The sequence below is a fragment of the Cnephaeus nilssonii genome (assembly GCF_951640355.1).
Source record: "Cnephaeus nilssonii genome assembly, chromosome: 19".
NCBI classification, from domain to species: Eukaryota; Metazoa; Chordata; class Mammalia; order Chiroptera; family Vespertilionidae; genus Cnephaeus; species Cnephaeus nilssonii.
This window is the reverse complement of record NC_137090.1, coordinates 9422996-9443140: the sequence shown is the minus strand read 5'-3', so window position 1 is coordinate 9443140 and position 20145 is coordinate 9422996. Positions and strand designations below refer to the sequence as shown.

At 57.6% G+C, this 20145-nt stretch overlaps 1 protein-coding gene across 1 annotated transcript; it reads right to left on the bottom strand.

Annotated features, from left to right (window-relative positions):
- Window positions 1-15605: 15605 nt before the first annotated feature.
- EPOP (elongin BC and polycomb repressive complex 2 associated protein) lies at window positions 15606-18749 on the bottom strand. Its single transcript, XM_079796788.1, has one exon. It carries the CDS (start codon window positions 18323-18325, stop codon window positions 17180-17182), a length of 1146 nt encoding a protein of 381 aa, XP_079652914.1. The 5' UTR covers window positions 18326-18749; the 3' UTR covers window positions 15606-17179.
- Window positions 18750-20145: the final 1396 nt, after the last annotated feature.

The following is a 20145-nucleotide window of genomic DNA, read 5'->3' as shown; positions in this document are numbered from 1 at the left end:
CAGCAGCTGGACTTTTCCCAGCTTTGTTTCCCTCTGCTTCTGCAGAATGTCCTTTGGACAAACGGTCCCCAGGGTAAAAGGTGTTTGCAAACCGTTGACTCGCTGGGGGCATTGTGAAGAGCAGAGGCTGACCCGGCCAGCCGGCGCGGCTTGGTGATTAAGCGTCAACCTATGAACCAGGAGGTCACAGTTCGATTCCCGGTCAGGACACACGCCCGGGTTGTGGGCTCCATCCCCAGTGTGGGGCATGCGGGAGGTAGCCGATCAATGAGTCTCCCTCATTGATGTTTCTCTCTCTCTCCCTCTCCCGTCCTTTCTGAAATCAGTAAAAATATGTTTTTAAAAAAAGAGCAGAGGGCTGGCTCCCCGGCACCTAAAATGGCTGTGCTTTGGTGAGCAGCTTGGCGGTGTCGATCATGGCTGTCTGGAGGCCCTTTCAGCTTCCTCCCAGCTCCTTACTACTGGGTGGGTGATGGGGGTGCCCCCAGGAAGGTGTCACTTTACACAGAGACCAAGCCCTTTCTGTACGAGGGCAGGCGAATGGCCCCAGAGGCAAACCAGGCCTCCAGGCTCCCGAATCAGACCTCAGCGCCTCTTCCTGGGAAGAAAAGGCCATAAACCCCAGGACTGAGGGCCTCACCTACCCACAGAGCAGGCAGCGGCGGGAAGGGGTGAGGCAGGACCCCAGGAAGGACTTCCCAGCGTGCACCAGGGGAGGAGCCTTTGGGAGCTGCTGTAGACCAGGCAGGAGGGTGTCCAGGCTGAGGGATAATCACACCACCCTTCCCCCCACACCCCTTCCTGTCCTCTGCCCCTAACCGGGGCTCAGCCCCGAACAGATAAACCTCCAGGCGCTGAAACTTGGCCAGGGGCGGGGAGCAGGGCCTGGGGCCATGCCCTGTCCTGCCATCTCTAAGAAGCCCTTCTGTCCGAGTCTTGCCAGGCAACAGCACAATGTGTGGGGATCTTGTTCCCAAGGGGATGGAGCAGGCTCTCCCTTCTCCCCGCAACCTCCAGGCCCCGCCGGACCCTCTGGACACAGGCACAATCCAGCACTTCATGCCTCCTAAGGGTCAGAATGAAAGGCCTGTGTCTGTCTGCGCTCCCCTCCCCCACTCCCATCTTTCCGATTTTTCCATCTGCCCTTGAGCCAGAGCCTCTTCCTTCTCCCTCCTTTCCCCCTCCTGCCTGCTAAATTCTTTACAAATATCTGGGAACAGAAGAGATTGCCTTTCATACTCAGCACCGCTAACTCAGGTCTCTAACAAGCCAGGGAGGGAGGGAAGATGCTAATGATCCTCTCCTGTCACTCACAGGAAACTGGAGAGCTCAATGACACTCCAAGGTCACACAGCACCAGCCAGACCCACTGTTCTGCCCACCTCCTCTCTCCCACTCTGTCCTCCTCCGTGGTTTGCCCTGGATCTGGGGTGACTCGCCACTTCCTCGCCGAGCCAAGGGGCTTCCTCCCACTGGAAAATCCCCAGGCACTGAGATGACGGAGACCTGGAGGAGCCACTGAACCTAAAACCCAAGTTCAGATTGGAGTCCACCCTGCTCATGGCTGTGTGTCCCAAGGAAGGGAGGCCCCCGTGCAGGCTGGGGGTGCTGATGGCTGCTCTGTCCTCCCCACCCCCACCCCCACGCCGAAGCCAGACGGGCAGCCAGGAACTGGCGTCACTATTCTCCAGTCCCCACCGCCGCCGCCCGCCCGCCATCTCCCGCGAGCAACCAGCAACCGTTCCGGGGCCTGACATTCTGTCGGATTCACACCACCTCCCAGAGCCCCAGCCAGGAGCGCTTCCTGGATAAAATATTAAACATGCAAATCTGAGACAGTGCCTTAACGAGCGACAGACTGCACGACCACAGCCTGGCAAAGGAGACACACGCCGTCCGGGGGTGGGGAGGGGGGTGAGAAGTATATATAGATAGAGACTTTGGATCTATCCGGGCAACGTGTGGATAAGGCAGAGAACAGCAGGGATGGAAAACTACCACAGCAGCCGCCCAGCTGGGGTGGCCTGAGGTCGGCTGGAGGCTGAGGGGGGGGGGGGGGCGGTCAGGAGGCTCCCCAAAGCAGAGCTCAGAATGAGGGTGACAAAAGCCTTTTGTGCTTGGGTTCTGGGTGGAGGGAGTCAGGGCCGGAGACGGGGCATTCGGACTTGGAGGAGGAAGTTGGTTAGAAGCAAGGCCTCGGGGCGGAAGCAGAGGAAGATGAGAGAGGAGGAGGCAGAGGCCTGGGGAGTCGCAGGGACCACGCCTCAACGCCCATGGGGTGCTGCCGGCTCCTCCACAGGTGCCCCCGTTGGCCTGGGTGTCATGGAGCTCACACGGCATTGACTCAGTGTGGTTCCACCTCGATCCAGATCGGCATGAAGTTGGCAATGGCGTTGTTCAAACGCTAACGTGCACGTGAATCACGAGGGTCTCGCCGCAGTGCAGGCAGCTCTGATTCAGGTGGGTGAGGCCTGGGGCCCTGCATCTCTAGCAAGTCCCAGGGAACACCGGTGCTGCTGTCCACCAACCCCAACCAAGCAGCGTGGTCTAGAAGGAACTAGAGCAACACGGAGCTCACTTTGGCTCAGAAAGAAAAGCAGCCACGCCCTGACCGGTTTGGCTCAGTGGATAGAGCGTCGGCCTGTGGACTGAAAGGTCCCAGGTTTGATTCTGGTCAAGGGCATGTACCTTGGTTGCGGGCACATCCCCAGTAGGCAGTGTGCAGGAGGCGGCTGATCGATGTTTCTAACTCTTATCCCTCTCCCTTCCTCTCTGTAAAAAAATCAATAAAAAATATTTTTTTTTAATGTAAAAAAAAGAAAAGCAGTCACCAGAGTCCCGAGGGGCCCCAGGGTGCTGATGGAGATGGTGTCTGTGGATGCTACCCAGCAGGTTAAGGAATTAGAACCATACGGCACCTCCCTGGGTCCAAACAGACATGGCGCTCCCAGCCCAGAGTGTCAGGGTGCCCACAGCAGCCACACCAGAGTCCACAGGGCTCCAGACCGCCTGGAGCCCCCGGGGCCTGGAATGACATGGAGGCCAGGGGGCCTTGAACTGTCTAGTATGGAGCCCACAGGAGTCAGATGGAAATGGAGCCCACAGTGGCCACAGGGTTTGACTGACTTGGAACCCACCAAGAGCTAAGGTGATGCCCACTGGGGCCCAGGGTGACAGGGAGCACCCAGGGCTTGGGCACAGAGCCCCTGACCTAAAGAAGGCCTGCAGGTGGACCTCGGACACAGCAGGAGCTCTCCACGGACTCCCCAGGATTTGGAAGACAGAGGGAGGGGCCCGAGGAGGCTGAAGGGGGCTGGGGAGTAGGAGCCAGGATGCTGCCGGCGCTGGGACTGTGCGTGGGCTGAGCGGGACTTGGCTGGGCCCTGGGCTGGGAGGTGTTGGGAGAGAAGCTGCTGCCGCTGCAACAGCTCAGATGGAGGAGGAAGTGGGAAGCTGGAGGCAGGCCTGGCATAGGGAGGGGCCGCGGCCCTACCCGGGCCCTGGCATTCAGACTCCCTGCTCCCGTTATCTGAGGGAGACTTGGGGAGTGATGGGGTTAGTGGTTAGGGACCCCGGATGGAGGGCTGTCCAGCACGAGGCGGGGCGGAACAGACAAAGCAGCATCTCCTTGGTTGGGAGACTCGGGCCCCCGAGGAACAGGGGTTCTCACTCCCGGGCCTGGGACAAGAGGCCCTTCCCAGGCAGCCAGGTCCCTGGGCAGAATGCCCTGACCCTCCTGTGACCTTCCCCGGGGGAAAGGACGAAGCCAGGCAGGTTCCCCTCCCCAGGGAAAGACCCATCAGCATCTGGAGACAGATGTTCTCCGTCTTTTTCTTAACTAAGTCGAGCCCTCCTTTCCCTTCTGATCAGACATCCCTCAGTCCCGTGCCCCCAGGCGAGAGGCTACTCAGGGTCCGCCTGCAGCTTCTCTTTACTGCCCAGGCAAGGTGACAGGGAAGGGACAGAGGGAGGGGTGTTGCTATGGGAACTTGCTACAGCAGATCTGGTAGTATCAGGCGGGAGGGACACCAGACTTTTTAACAAGGGAAAAAAGAGACATTTCTCTTGACCAAAGCCCCAGAGGGCTGTTCCGTGCAACATCTGGCCCCCAACCCCACTGTCCCCAGGCCAGGACACCCCCAACATCTTCACCTCGCTGTCGCCTCCTCCCGCCCACTCTCTTTGGAGCTTGCTCCTCCCAGAGCAGGTGTCAGGAAGAATCTCCCAGGTCCAAGCGTACCTTTCCCTGCCCCCTCCCCTTCCTCCACCCTGCCACCTCTCCCCATTCAGCCTATTACTGCTGGAAATCGATCCCCAACTCCGCTGCCTCCTGCATGCTGACCTAGTTTCTGGCTCAGTGCGAGGGGACGCATCCTTACACAGTCCTAGACAGACACAGAGCCATGCATAGCCAAGGGATGCATGCTCAATGCACTTGGGACAGCCTGATCCAGGAACTTACCTAGTGCTATCCCAAACACACTCATGCACACTCAGAGACACCCTCCCCCCCAACTCAGGAACACGCTAGGGACTGCCCACACACACACACACACACACACACACACACACAGCTCCATTACTCAGAGGATCCATGGACACATGTAGACAGGCATACAGGTCTTCAGGAGCCACAGACACAACTCCCCTCTGGGCCTCCCCACTCTGTCTCCAGCTCCAGCTCCAAGCTCCCCATCCTCTAGAGCAGGGTCCTGCTGCCATACTGCTCCGGCCATGGGACCTGGGATCTCCCCCCACCCAACAGACCCAGTCTCCCCTCCTGCCTCCATCTACTGAAGCTGCAGGTGACTTCCTTCCTGGAGTCAGGCCCCTGTACCTCTGCGGGAAGCCGCCATGGTCTTCACTAGCAGAGGGGTGTGGACAAGGAACCCGGGAGGCTGGAGACCTTGAGCTCTGGCAAAGGTCAGAGCTATGCACCCACTGTTGAGTGGAGACAATGGTAGCTGAAGCAACTTCCCACAATCATATAAATCCTTACTGGAATTGCCCTGACTGGTTTGGCTCAGTGGATAGAGTGTCGGCCTGTGGACTCAAGGGTCCCAGGTTCGATTCTGGTCGAGGGCATGTACCTTAGTTGCGGGCACATCCCCATTAGGAGGTGTGCAGGAGGCAGCTGATCGGTGTTTCTCTCTCATTGATGTTTCTGACTCTCTGTCCCTCTCCCTTCCTCTCTGTAAAAAATCAATAATATATATATATATATATATATATATATATATATATATATAATTGATTTTTTATTGAGGAAGGGAGAGGGATAGAGAGTCAGAAACATCGACCAGCTGCCTCCTGCACACTCCCTACTAGGGATGTGCCCGCAACCAAGGTACATGCCCTTGACTGGAATCGAACCTGGGACCCTTTAGTCCGCAGGCCGACGCTCTATCCACTGAGCCAAACCGGTCAGGGCAATAAAATATATTTTTTAAAAAAAATCCTTACTGGAAATTGCCTGCCTGAGGGCGATGGGCTTTCCCAACCCTGAATAAAAGGGATGGCAAGGCCAGAGCAAAGCGGAGTCCTCCCTGGGGCTTCCGCCTGGCCCCCAATTTCCAAATGATGATCTCGTCTTGTCTCTTTCCTTTGCACCTGGCCTCCTCCAGAGCCCGAACCCGAACCCTAAACCACGCGGGCCGTGGGACCCTTGTGTACCTCCATGGAGGGGACCTCGGGGAGGGGACACGTCCCTTCTGTTTTCCTAGCAACAGACTTAAGATCCAGGTGACCTTGGTCTGTGGAGATGGGGAAAGCAACCCCGGCTGTGAGGCTTTGAGCATTTGACTTAATCCCTCTCAGCTGCTCCTCTGTGAAGACAAACGCTTGATTGCACAGGTAGGGAACAGGAAAGCCTTTGCAATGGTCAAGCTCAAGGCCATAAACATAAGCGACCGTTGTTGGTTCTGCCTGTTCACGTCCCTATGGTGGGCAGAGGGGACCGCTCCCCTCCCCTCCCAACAGCCCGTCCTGTGCTGCAGGAAGCCACTCCGGGAAGGCGCCCGTCACCCACTGCCCGGCCCACACCCCTCCTATTTCAAAGACTCTGCTCTTGACTCCCAGAAGTCTCTCCAGCCCAAGTCCTGCTGTCGTCCTGGGGAGCCTTGGGGTCCCAGCAAAACAGGAAAGGCAGGCAGCCTCCATTGGCCCACCTCCCTCTGTCCAGGACCTCGCCTCCTTCCGTCCATCTGTCCGTCCATCGCAACCGCTCTGTGCCTTCCCCAACACCCCACACCCTCCCTCACCCTTCTCCATTTTCCACTGAGTTCTTGCCCCCCACCTCCCCACCCCCCGCATGTCTTCAACTTCCTCCCCGGGCCACCCCCTGGACCCACAGTTCATACCTTTACTCTCGTGGTCCTTGACTTCTGCCGCCCGCAAGGTCCTGGGCCCACCTACCTGCCTGGGCCCACCGACCTGCCTGCTTCGCGCCTAGACCCCAGCAGCTGGGCTCAGCTGGAAAAAGCCCCCACACCCAGGAAGTTTGGTGCCCCCACCAATTCCGGGCTTCCAGCGGTCTCTGTATGGTTAGCAGATTCCTTCTCTTAGCCCAGGGGTCAACAAACTCATTAGTCAACAGAGCCAAATATCAACAGTACAACGATTGAAATTTCTTTTGAGAGCCAAATGTTTTAAACTTAAACTTCTTCTAACGCCACTTCTTCAAAATAGACTCGCCCAGGCCGTGGTATTTTGTGGAAGAGCCACACTCAAGGGGCCAAAGAGCCGCATGTGGCTCGAGAGCCGCCGTTTGTCGACCACAGTCTTAGCCTCTGTTTCTCCCAGCTCCTCAGTCCTCTACCCCAACTCTCTCCCCTCCCCCACCGTGCCCTCACCTGGTCCCCCACTTCTCAGAGAGCATGGACGCTCTCCAGGAAGTACTCCTACCCCCTCTCCCACAGCTGCTGCCAACACACCTGTCTCCCCGCTCCTCCGCTCTCTGCCTGTGTGTGGGTCAGAGTGTGTTGGTGAACACACATGCTCCTCCCTGTCCACCTGGGTCCCAGCCCCTGCCCCTCCACATAGGCCTCCCCCCTCATCCTTTTTCCAGGTCCCCCGTTAGTCCCCCCTCCGCCCCAACCCCACTGCAATCACGCTTGATCCTGAGTCCCCTCTAGATCCGTCCCCATTTCTTCCCTTCACACCCAAGTTCCTCAAAAGAGATTCTTGCAATGGTTGTACCTCCTTCTTTACCTCCTGCTTCACCACCCGCGCCCCGGAAAGGGGGCCCCTGGGGTCTCCAGTGACCTCCTAGGTGCCAAGGCCAGTGGACCTTCTTCACCCCGTATTTTATCTGATTTTTGTGCAACTTTCAACACTGTTCCCCACTTATTTCCCTTTTCTTTCTTTTTTTCTTTTTTTTGTTAATCCTCACCCGAGGATATTTTTCCGTTGATTTTTAGAGAGAGTGAAAGGGAAGGGGAGAGAGAGAGAGGTAAACATCTATGTGAGAGAGACACATCGATTGGCTGCCTCCCACGTGCGCCCCACCCCAGGCTGGGATAGAGCCTGCAATCAAGGTCCCTGGGCCTGTGCTCTAACCACTGAGCAACCAGCTAGGGCCACTTTATCTTTCTTGATGCAGTCTCCTCCCTTGGTTCCCCTATTAGTTAAGGTAACTTATATTAGTTGGGCTAATTTTTTATGATAATGTATTTTAATTTTATACTGTACTAGTTAAGCTAACACTTTTTCTTATATTAGTTGGGTTATGTGGCTAAGCCATATTAGATAAGCTAAACTTCTGTAACAAAGAGATCCCACTAAGAACTTGGCTTAAAGAATATAAGGTCTTGCCCTAGCTGGTTTGGCTCAGTGGATAGAGCGTCGGCCTGCGGACTGAGGGTCCCAGGTTTGATTCTGGTCAAGGGCATGTACCTTGGTTGCGGGCACATCCCCAGTGGGGGGTGTGCAGGGAGGCAGCTCATTGATGTATCTCTCTCATCGATGTTTCTGACTCTCTATCCCTCTCCCTTCCTCTCTGTAAAAAATCAATAAAATATATTTTTAAAAAAAGAAAGAAAGAAAGAAAGAAAGAAAGAAAGAAAGAAAGAAAGAAAGAAAGAAAGAAAGAAAGAAAGAAAGAAAGATCCTGTTCTCATGTTCCCAGTGAACATTCCAGGTCAGTGGGGAACTCTGAGGGCACAGCCATTCCGAGACCCAGGTTCCCCCCGGGGTGTGGCTGCACTGGCCCCGGGGCATTGTGGGTGAGTTTAGGCTGCGGCTGGGTGACAGTGGGGCGGGGCTCCAGCGCAGGAGGGGGAAGGATGGGTGGCCCAGGGTCTTACAGCCGAGGAGGAGAAGGGCCCACAGCACCTCTCCGGGGCCTCCCCTGGTGGGAGTGAAATCCCACGGCCACACCTGGCCGCAAGGGGAGCTGGGAAGCGAGTGTGGGCAGCACAGACTTGGGCGGAGGACCAGCCGTGGTCACCCCAGCGTCCCCCCTGCCTCCGGACAGTCCTCTCAGCTTGGTTCCTGTCGCTCAGGGTTCTGTTCTTGGACCTCTTCTCACTCCCACACGCACCCCTTGGTCATTCTTGCCCGATCATATGCTGACGACTCCAAACATTTCTACCTCCAGCCTGGATTGCCCTCAAGCAGCAGAGCCAGGGCCAAAGGCTGGGATTCAAGCCAGACCCCTCCTCTCCCTGACCCCCACCCTCAACCCCTCCCCCAGGCCGGCAATGCTCCTTTCTAAAGCCTCTCTCTCCTCCCAGCTGACCAGCCTCCTCCCTCCCCCAACACTCCACCCCATCCTCCAGGGAAATGCAGGCATTCAGGCCCCGTCCTGAGCCCTCTTCTCCTCTCCCTCTTCATCTTTCCCTGACCTCCCAGCACCTAGCCTCCCAACCCCCAGCCCCACGGACACCCAGGTGGCTCCCACGAGTGTGCCTCTGCCCCGCCCTCTCCTCTGAGCACCGGACCCAGACATCCACTCGGGTGCCTCAAAGGCACCTCGGACGCTACAGGTCCGAGTCCGAACGCAGGCTGCTCCCCACGTCCCGACCCCAGCACAGCGTTTCCTGTCCATCGTCAACCCAGTGTCTACAGCCTGACGCCCAAGGCTTACTCTTGTCCCCTCCCGCACCGGCATCCCCCGGATCTCACCCTCACACCGCTGGCCAATTGTACCCGCGTCCACTTCACTCCAGGCTGCGTCCCCACCCCGGCACCCGTCCTCCCCGCGCAGGCCACCATCATCTCTTGCCAGGACTATGACAGTAGCCCCCTCAGCTGCCTTTGTCCCCGCTGTCCACACTGATGCCACACTGACCCTCTCCGAGCAACTCTGATTGGCACAGCCCCGCTCACGGCTGGCTTCCCAGTGCTGTCAGAACCAGCCCAAATCCTGGCCTTGCCTGCAAGGCCCTGCAAGATGGGCCCTCCCCCTGCCCCTGCCCCTGCCCCTGCCCAGCGTCTCTCCGTGACTCCAGGCTCCTTGATGCACCTTCCTCCAGCTTCCTTCAGCACCAGGACCCTTAGCCACCCTGTCCTCTCTGCCTCGGACACTCTCCCCTCCCCTCTCCTTGCCCCCATTCCCTCTCGCTGCCCTGGTCAGATGCTCCTGGCACAGCCCCCAGGCCTGGCACGCCTCTGCTTCCCAGCACTCCTTCCGCTCCATGATTCTTGATTCCCATCCCCCACACACACTGCCAGCTCCGAGGGCCAGGGCCCTGCCTGTGCTGCTCACCATTCTCTCTCAGTGCCTGCCACAGGCCCAGCACAATTAATATTCATTGAACAAATAATAAGTAAAGTTTGTGGCCACCATGGTCTGCCTGGGTCCTCCCTCAGGGGCTCAGAATAAACTCCTTACACTGATACGTAAGACCTTTTGTCATCTGGTCTCTCTCTGCCTCATTCCTCGTCGCATGCACCCCGTGCTTCAGGCAACATGAGCTGTTTGAGTCCCACTCACTCAAGCTTCAGTGCCTTGCTCTGCCCTCTCTGTCCCCAGCACCTCCTGGGCCTTCATCCCTTCATGACCTCCTGCGTGCCCTTCGAGACTCAACTCGGATATCTCCTCCTCCGGGGAGTCCTCCCTCCCCGTCCCCATGCTCCTCCCACAGGCTCCACTGTTCCCGCAGCCTCACTGCTCTCCACCTCCATCTGCCCTGCTGACCGGTGACTGTTCACCCCCTGGTCTCTCTCCCTTCCTAAGCTGTGAGCTTTGGGGAGAGAAATATAGGTTTTTGGTCATTTCTTACCTCCAGCCCTTAGCCCATTGTCCAGGACAGTTCATGCTTGAGTAAATGTTAACGCTCTCCCCTCTCTTCACTGCCCCTCCCCATTCCTTTAAAACTGTGTCACATGGCCCTAGCCGGTTGCTCAGTGGTTAGAGCGCCGGCCTGCAGACTGAAGGGTTGGTCATGGGTTCGATTCAAGCACATACCTCAATTGCAGGAGGCAACCAATCAATGTGTCTCTCTCACATAGATGTTTCTCTCTCTGTGCCTCTCCTCCTCCCTTAACTCTCTTTAAAAATCAATGGAGCCCTGGCCGGTTTGGCTCAGTGGATAGAGCATCAGCCTGCGGACTGAAGGGTCCAGGGTTCCATTCTGGTCAAGGGCACATGCCTGGGTCTCGGGCTCGATCCCCACTAGGGGGCGTGCAGGAGGCGGCCAATCCATGGTTCTCTCTCATGGATGATGTTTCTATCTCCCTCCCTCTCCCTTCCTCTCTGAAATCAATTAAAATATATATATTTTAAAAATTAATGGAAAAAATATTCTCAGGTGAGGATTAGAAAAAAAAAGTGACACACAGCTCTATGCATAAAGCCGACAGTGAGGCTTACCTCGACCTGGGTGGTGATCACACAGGTATGTGCCAGTGTAAACATTAATCAAGCTGGGCTTTTTGTGCTCTCTAAAAAAAGTCACGGCTATTTTTTTAATGTTGTAATTTTTGCAGTAAATCATCATGGATAACAAATTTCTGTGTCTGAGAGTCACTTCCTGCTACAGAGTCCCCTGAAATACCGAAGCCCAGAGAGAGTGAACCACTCAGCTGGAGTCACCCAGCACACCTGTGGAGAGTCCATACCCTCAGGAGAAAACTGCACGGACTGCTTTTCCCATGCAACTAAAGGTCTCTCGGGCGCAGGCTCTGTGTCTTTGTGTCTCTGGCACAGAGCTCTGTGACCTCCGAGTATTGGCGGCTACCTCCGGTTGCTGATTACTGCTGGGTTGGTGAAACCTGGGCGCTGTGTGGTCATTAACAGCACAGACTCTAACGGCTCTATTCCGCAGCTGTGTCAGCTTAACCTCTCTGTGCCTCAGTTTCCTGATCCACAAAATGGGGACAATAATGGTACCTTTCTCATAAAGTCGTTCTAAGGATTAGATGAGTGCCTAAGCATAAGGCACTTAGAACAGTGCCTGGCTCCAAGAAAGTGCCAGGTAAGTGTCTGCTATGATAAATGCTATCAAGGGGAAACTCACTCAGACAGACCAGAGTTCCTCTGCTCCTCCACTGGCTGTGTGACCTCAGGCAAATCAACTAACCTCTCTGAACCTGCATTTCCTCATCTATTAAGCAGAGATAATAATAACTATCTGTCGTTATTAAGTCAAATTAATGTATGCAAAGCACCTAAGTCCTTGTGTGCAAGGAGCATTCTTACGTATCTCTCACGAAACCCAGCACTGGGAAGTGCTCAGTTGCTCGAAAGAATTAATCCCTTCCCCAGCCACCCGGCATCCTCCATCTAGTGCTAGCAGACAGCATCATCTAGTGGACAGCTCTGGAACTGCATGTAGCTAGTGCCACTGGCCAAGCTGCTGTGCAGTCCTTTCAGCCTTTTTAAATACGCACTCTGCATGGGACAGGTATTCGTTAGGTGCCTGCTGTGACAGGGCACGGATCCCAAACCTAAAGAAAATCAAGATGACTTAGAGGAGTGCAAAAAAAATTACAATTATCATCAGTACCCTATTTTTTTATCTTAAAGAAAATATAAACACCATGTAGAAGGACTTGGAACACGGGACAGTGTCTTCTCAGGAAGTTTTTACAATTTCAGGAGTGATTTTGAAATGTCCATCTTTGTGTCAGTGACTCTCAGTTAAGACCAAAGCAATGAAATGAAAGCTTAGGTCAGAAAGGTGAGTCCCGAGGGGAGGGGATCAATGGGGGAAAGGAGAGGACATCTGTAATACTTTCAACAATAAAGGTAATTTTTTAAATGCAAAAACAAAAAGAAAGGTCATTACCCGGGATAGACTGACTTAGTTTGCCAGGTTCTCCATGGAGAGAGGGAGGGAAGTGTTTGGCTCTGAGCCCATATTCTTCCACCACACCCCACCCCTCCCCCGCAGCGTGAAGAGGTCTGGAGTTCTTCATAAAAGAGTGAGAGGGTCTGGAGGTGACATGCTCACATCCAACCGTGGAAATCAAAGGAGACTTCATGGAAGAGTTGGCCTTTCCAATGGGCTTTGGAGAATGAAGGTGGAGAGAGGGGTAGGTGGCTGGGGAAGGAAGGGCATTCCAGGGTGGTGGATCACATGGTGTACAAAGTGAAAGAACAGGGACAGGCTAGAGAGGAGAGTTAGGGCCAGCGCACGGAGGGCTCCAAATGACAGGCTAAGGAGGAGGCCTGTAATGAAATCAGGATTCCCCACTGAGGAAGGAGGCAATCTGATCTGAGATCAAGAAAAACCAGACACAGAAACTAGTTAGGCGGCTGCTGCAATCGTCCAGACTCAGCTCACTGGGAGCTGCACCGTGGTGGAGAGGAGACAGGAGAGGCTGGCAAGAAATGTGATGACATCAAGAAGATGGGGAAACGGGGGTCGGAGGGCCCCTCCAGGGCATCCTGGGCTACACTGAGGACCAGCTGTCTTCCACAACGTCATCAGTGACACCCACTCTTCCACCTTCGATGCTGGGGCATTGCCCCTAACGACCACTTTGCCAAGCCATTTCCTGGTATGACGGTGAATTTGGCTATAGCAACAGGAATGGTCCACATAGCCTCCAAGGACCACCAGCCCCAGCAAGAGGAAGAGAGGCCCTCAGATACTGGGGAGTCCTTGCCCCAAACAGATCCCCCAACACACTGAGAACCTCCTGACCTGCAGTTTCCATCTCTGACACCCTGATGAAGGGGAGGGACTTAGGGAGCCCTACCTTGTCATGCACCATCAATAAAGTACACTAGAGAGAGGGAGGGAGAAAGAGAGAGGCAAAAAGCAGGGAGATGTTCAGAAGTAGATAGCAGTGGGTCACATGAGAAACAGGGTGAGAATTCAGGGTGCTGAGTCTTGGGGAGGGGGTGGGAAGAAAGACAAAACTGTGACCAGAACGTAGACATGACTAGGGAGGTTGATGTGGGCAGGGGATGGAGACAACCAGTTTGGTCTTTAACGGAGGGAAAAATGAGTTGCCGGTATCCACAGGAAGCTATGAGACCTTAGCTCAGGAGAGGGGCTGGCTGGCTGGGGGATGAGGAGATAGGGACAGTCATTTGGGAGTCACTTACCCATGCAGGTGCAAGCTGAAGATTTGGGAGAGGAAGACAAAGGGAATCGCCTGGGGTGAGTGGGGGCGGGGGGGTTAAACACCCACTGGACATCATTGGGCTCCCCCCTTTTTAAAGCTTCCTGAGGACAGAGGAGGAGGAGGAAGAGGAGGCACAGAAGACAAGAAAGGGACCTTAGAGAGAGAACTAGGAGACCTTGTCCAGCAATGCCATACCTCATGGAGAGACCGGGGGTCAGAGCAGCCAGGAGGCCGCCATTGGATCTGTGTTTGGGGAAAGTGGCTTCGGGAGGTAGAAGTCAAACCGGAAAGATTTAAGAGGCGAGAGGCAGAAGGTGTGGGGGCAGTGGCTGAGCCCCCCAGGAGAAGGGAGGGGATGGTGAGCAGGGATGGATCAGGGTGAGGTCGGCCCCAAGGCCTTGGGGACAAAATTGAAGGAGCCACTCACCCTCAGGACTATGCAGGTGACCCTAATAAAGAGGGGGCAGACCAAGGCCCCACAGCTGTCAAGAGACAGAGGCCCATAAAGCGACCCTCTGAGACGAAAGGGAAAGAGAGGACCCTGGAAGGGAACTTAGAGACCCAAACAGAAGCTAAGACCCTCGATCTCCGCATCCCACAAAACACACGGTGGCCAGCGGCAGAGCCTGGACCCTCAGAGAACATGAAGGGTGGGGGAGCGGGCAAGTGACAATCTGGGAACAGGGGTTAGGGACACCCGACCTGGAGCAGCCAGGAAACCAGGGCGGGAGCGGGGAGGGAGAGCGAGCTTCCTTGGACCTTCCTGGGGAGATTATGATGGAGCTTCCTTTCCCCGTGAGTACTGGGGGGAGGGGAGCCCCAGCATCTTTGGGGTCAGCCTGGGAAAAGCAAGTTGTCCAGTTCTACCCTTTCCCCAGGCTGCTCCAGTTCAGGGAGACCTGTGGCCCCAGCCCAGAGGGGCAGCACTCCGCACCGACCCCAAACACGTTTTCTTCTTCCAAAAATGATGGGCGAGTGTCTCCTTCTCAGAATGCAGTCTCTGTAGCGGCTGAAGGAACGGCATGTCTGTGTCCTCACTCCCTTCCCTCCAGACCTGTGAGTGTGACCTTCTTTGAAACGAGGGTCTCTGCGGATGTAATGCCATTCGGTGGTCAAGACGACCTCAAGCTGGGTGATCGGGGGCGGGGGGGGGGGGCCCTAAACCAGTGCCAAGTACCCTTGTAAGAGACAGGAGAGGGGCAGGCCATGGGAGGATGGAGCCGCAACCCAAGCCACGCCTGGGCTCTCCAGAGGCCGGCAGAGGCAGGAAGGGGGTCACCCCGGAGCCTTCACAGAGGCCGTGGCCCTGCCAACAGCTTCAGTTCAGACTCTGGCCTCCGGAACTGCGAGGGGAAACATTTCTACGGCTTGAAGCCACCAAGTGTGTGGTGATTTGTTCGGGCAGCGGTGGGGGATGCATATAGCTCCCTAATCTGTAAAGTGACTAGAAAGTTCTCAGGGATGCTTCCAGCCCGGAGAGTCTCCAAATTCAACCTTTCAGCAAAGAGGGGAGTTCCAGGTCTGGTCAAAAGGTGTGCTCTCAGCCCTGCCCCCCTGCCCCATTGAGATTTCACCCGTTCATTTGAGGAGGAGGAAGGCCAAATTAAGGGCCCACCTCCCATGACCCACCACCCTTCCTCCTTTGCCCAAAGCTCACGCCATCCTCTCGGGCTGGTCAAAAGGGCCCAAGCTCACCCGGACCACACAACTAAAAGCAAGGAGCTTTTCCAAAACAGGACGCGGCCTTTCTGAATCTGTCCTTGCCAACATCACCCCTTCTTCACAGCGACTCTCCCCCCACCCCCTCACGTCTGCCTTCTTCCTCTGCCTCCCTTAGTCTTGGGGGACAAGATGAGAGGGATACCCCCAAGCATGGGAATGGAAGGCACTCTCCCGCCCTCCTCCCTCTTCCCACGACACAGCTGGAGGGGGGAGGGGAGGTCAGCCGGGTTCATAAAGGCCAGATGTTGAGGAGAAAGAGAACAGGGCCCACCCCACGCCCACCACCCCACCCCCACCCTCACCCCTAGCAAAAAATAACTAAAAGACACGGTCTGAAAAACGAACAAAAGTTCTGTGGTCCAAAACAGTATTTATCAAGGATCTGCTCTATGCAAACAATAACTTTTTACAAAGCGTTTTCACAGAAAAGGAGACAAGTCCTTCCCCAGGATCATATGTGGGAATTGTTCCTCCCTCACCGTTTTGTGGGGATGGGGGGCATTATTCGCTGGTGTGGACAGAAAGGTCACCGGGTCCCCATGTGGTTGGGCAGATCCTCAACCCCCAGGTTCCCCCCACACCTAAACTTGGAACCTCCCTAAGAGTTAACCTCCCCTGACCTCACCTGGGTGGAGGAGAAAGCCGCTCCATCCCTCCCGGCCCTAAGGATCCTCCCAGCCTGAGGGCGTGGTCCAAGCCTAGCTCTCCCCTCCCCCCAGAAAACAGAACCTCTGACCTCAAAACTAATCCCCTGGCCCTGCCCCCTTCGGATCCATCAGGTCCCTGACAACTCCCAAAAGGCCTGAAGGAAAGGGGCAAGCTGAGGGTGCCGCAGCCCAGTTCCCATCCAAACCCAAACTTTGCCCCTTCAAACCCCACTGGCCCTTGTGTTCAGGCCCAGAGCCTTTCCATTTAACCCCTCCACAAAAGCCGCTCGTCTTGTGTCTATCTCTCAAGGGGGCCGAGTTTAGTGTCCAAAGAGGGACCCAGGCCTCCCCTCTACCTCCACCCCCTCCCATCCATAAATCGGTGGAGAGGACCTCAGAAGGCAACTTGTTTGGTCTGATTGTATTGATTTCTTCCACCTTCCATTACTTTCCCTGGGAAAATCTCTGGCCCCTTCCCCAGGCTAAGTCTGCCCTTTGGAGGGGAGGAGGTCCCTGGGCCCTGCCTCTCCTGAGATCTAACAGGAGGAGTAAACTGGGGGAGGGGTTTGGCTGACCCAGGGGCACCCTCTTTTACCCATCAGACCCGTAAACTGAAAGCAAACAGGAAAACTGAAGAAGGAAACTCCAAAACTGAACAAAAGGGAAAAGTTGGTGGCTGAGACTGAGGATCTCAACAATGAGGGGTCTCCTGACTTGGGGGCCCCCCCCTAGGAAAGGGGGTGAGAGTCAAGCTGCCCCTTCCCCCAAGAAGGCTTCGTGGTGCTCAGAATGCTGGGGAAGGCCTGAGGGGAGTAAAGGGTTAAAGGCCTAGATGGTGGGGGTGGGGGATGCCCCCAGGGAGCTGCCAATCACCTCCCCACCCCCATCTCAGCCCCCTCATCCCTGAGCTCGCCCACAACAACCGGTTTGTCCATCACCAAGGTCTCTCCATCTTTCTTCTGCCTTGTCTTCGAGGGGCAGCCTCCCTGGCTCCCTCTGGGGTGAAGGCACTGGCCCCCCGGAGATCCGAGAGGGAAGAGCGGAGGGACTGGAATCTGCGTCGTTAACTCCTCCTTTAAGCCTTCTCCCGACTCCAGCCTTTGGATCACCTCGGATGGATGAGGGGGAGGGGGTGTCACCCCAACCAGTTGGGCGCTTGAAGATCATTGTCATTTGAGGTCCCTCTGACCACAGCCCATAAAACATCAATGGGTGAGGCAAGTGTGAGAAGCCAGCCCGCAGTTTGGCTGTGACCCCCAACTTTTCCCCTCTTGGCAGAAGAGGTCTCCCGTTCAGAGGTCCTCCAGGTTGATCCCCCAGAACTTGACGCCGGGGGGCTCAGGGACAGCGGGTCCCCCCATCTGCCACCTCCACAGCGGGTGGGCAGGCGGGGGCTTGGAGTCTCCCTGGAGGCGAAGCGAGGACGCCGGCCCTAAGTCTCCGTCCTCGCCCACGACCAGGGCCGGGGGGCAGGGGAAGCAGTCGAGGAGGCTGAAGGTGCTGGCGGTGGGGAGCGTCGGGGCGGGGCGGCGGGGCTGCGCCTGGCGTGGGGGGGGCGCGGGCCGTCGGCGCTTCTTGGCGGCGCCCCGGGCGGGCCCTCTGGCTGCAGGCCGGTCGGGCCCCCGGCGCACACTCGGCGTGTCGAGGGCGAAGCCCTTTGCGTAACACCAGAGCTTCGACCGGCGGATCAGGCGATCGAAATGTTCCTGGCGGAGGTTGCCGGGCGCGGCCGCAGCGCCGCCGGCCGTCGAGGGGCTGGCGGCGGGTGCCTCGGGGGCGGCCTGCGGAGGGGCCCCGTGGACGGCGGCCGTTTGGCCGGACGGGGGCGGCTCCGGCGCGGCCTCCGGGCCCGCGGGCTCGAGGGAAAGGCCCGCAGGTGGCGGCGAAGGCGGGGGACCGGGCTCCTGATGCGGGCTGGCGGCGGGGCCAGGTGGAGGATCCGGACCCGGGGCCGGCCGAGGCGGAGCCGAGGCGGGGCTGGCCGCCGAGTCCCGAGGGCTCCGGGGCGCCGGGCAGCGGCCCGCAGGAAGGCCGGAACGGGCGCCGAAGTGCGGGAAACTGCCTCCGCCCTCTTCCTCCTCGCGGCGGGCCCGGCACGCTGCGGCGGCGGCGGCGGCATCCTGGCCGGCAGGGGGGCTCGGGGCGCCGGACCGCCCGGCCTGCCCCGCGAGGTGTCTCAGGCCCTCCGGGGCCCGGCTGCCGGGGCGCAGAGGGGCGCGCGGGCCCAGCGGCAACGGAGCCCGCGGCGCCGGCTCCCCAGGCCCGAGGCCCAACGAGGACGCCCGGGGCTTGGCAAGGGCGCAGAAGGCGAGGGCGCGCAGGCAGAGCGGGGAGAACTCCTGGGTCCCCAGGCGCGGCTTCCTGGGTGTTGGGGAGCAGGGCGACCCTCGCGGGGACGCCGGCACTGCGAGGCGGGGCGTGGGGCACAGAGTCTCCATGGAGCCGCCGGCGGGGGTGCCCGCTGCGGGGGCCCTGGTCCTAGCGGCGGGATGCCCCGGCTGCCCGAAGAGCCCACGGGCGAGGGGAACATCGCCCCCCCTCGACGGGGAGGTCTCTGCTCACGGTCGCCCCCGGCCCGCACCCCTGGGCCGCGAAGCTCTCGCTCCCTCCTCGGTCTCTCACGCGGCCCTCCCGGCGGCCGGACTCCTGGGTCCCCCGCGAGTCCCTGCGCGGGCGGGCGGCCGCCCTTCCTGCCGCCGCGATCCCCGAGCAGCCCCCGCGGGAGCCCCTCGCGAGGAGCCCGGCGCGCAGAGGCGGGGGAAACAAAGCGACCGGCGACCGCAGGAGGCGGGAAGGACCCCGGGCCCGGCACCCGGTGCCCGGGCCCAGGCGGCGGAGAGGGCGCCTTCCGCCCGCTCGGCTCCTTTCTTCCCCGCTGGCTCCCGGAGACCGCGTTATAGAGAACTGCCCCCTCGCTGCCCCAATACCAGCGCCGGGGCCGCGAGTCCGCCGCTGATTGGGCGGCACCGCCCGTGACGTAGCCCGGACCCCACCCCTCCGGCGGCACCGCCCCCGTCCCCATTCCGCACACAGACACACACACGTGGACCTGGCGAGGCTGCGGCTGGCAGCGGGCGTGCGCGGGTGGGTGTCGGAGCCGCGAAACGCCTCGCTGCACGTGGCCGGGTGACGTCCCGGCACTCAGTCGTCGCCAGGCACTTCGTTTTTTCCCTTCGCAGTCACGGTTTCCGCATCCGTAGAATGGGAACGTTCATGCCCACCCTCTTGGGGCTCCTGGAACGAAAATAGAAGAATCGCAAGAACAGTGCGATGTGGCGATGGTGGCTTGCAAGCCTTAGAGGATGCTCCCTACCTCTCTGCTCCAGTCCCCTAGAACAGCACCCGGTACACGGTGGGTTCAAAAAAAGTTGAACGAGTAGTGAGGAATTGAGTGAGTGTGCCAGGTGAACAAAGGAAAACGTAAATTCGGAGGGGGGGGTGTTATGACGTCACGGAAGACCATAGACGTTCTCAGTACCTGTTTCCATTTCTCTCATGCAGTTTGGAAACGGCCTCTTGACCAAATTCCGAGGGGCTCTCTCTGCAGTCCCCCTCAGACCCCAAGACTCTGCCCTCTGCGTCTTGAGTTTCAAAAGTTGGTGGGGGAGGCCAGAGGAGGGGATATACAGACCCCCCCCCAAAACAGTAAAGCAAAGAAAAAGTGAATCCCCAATAAAAATCCCCATCATGGAGGGACCACCTCTCCCCAGCGTGTCTATTTCTTACCCTTCTTTAGCTTCTGTATAGCCTCCTGTGAAATGAGAGTCTTAATCACTACGGCATCCCCACTGCCTAGAGCCATGCCCAGACGTCATAGGTGCTCGATAAATACTTGTAAGTGAATGGATGACTCCCCAGAATATTTTTCTCTTGATAAACATCAGGATATTGGCATATGGCCGCCTCCCATCCCCAGAAATATAAAGAGAGCTTGGTAGGATGGCTTGGAGTAAGGGTGTAGAAGGGGGTGAGGGGTGCCCCAAAAATACCTCATTCTGGGGCTGGAGTAAGAGCGGGTTCCTGTAAGGGTATGAGTGATGTGGCTTCCATCTGTCCCTCCTGGCCATGACAACAGAAGCAATGTTTTCCTACGTGTCAGCAAATAACGTCGGCTGGAAAGGAATTAGGAAGGAGGGCCTCCCCGCCGCTCTTTGCAGAGGCCAGAGGTAAAGGCCCCACCGTGGGGCTTGAGTTTAACGACTGGGGGAGGAAGCGGTTCTGTTGCTCAAAACTCTCACCCCTAACAGGTTTCCAGTTG

Coding starts and splice junctions, on each gene's coding strand:
- EPOP (XM_079796788.1), bottom strand. CDS start 18,325: ATGGAGACTCTGTGCCCCACGCCCCGCCTCGCAGTGCCGGCGTCCCCG.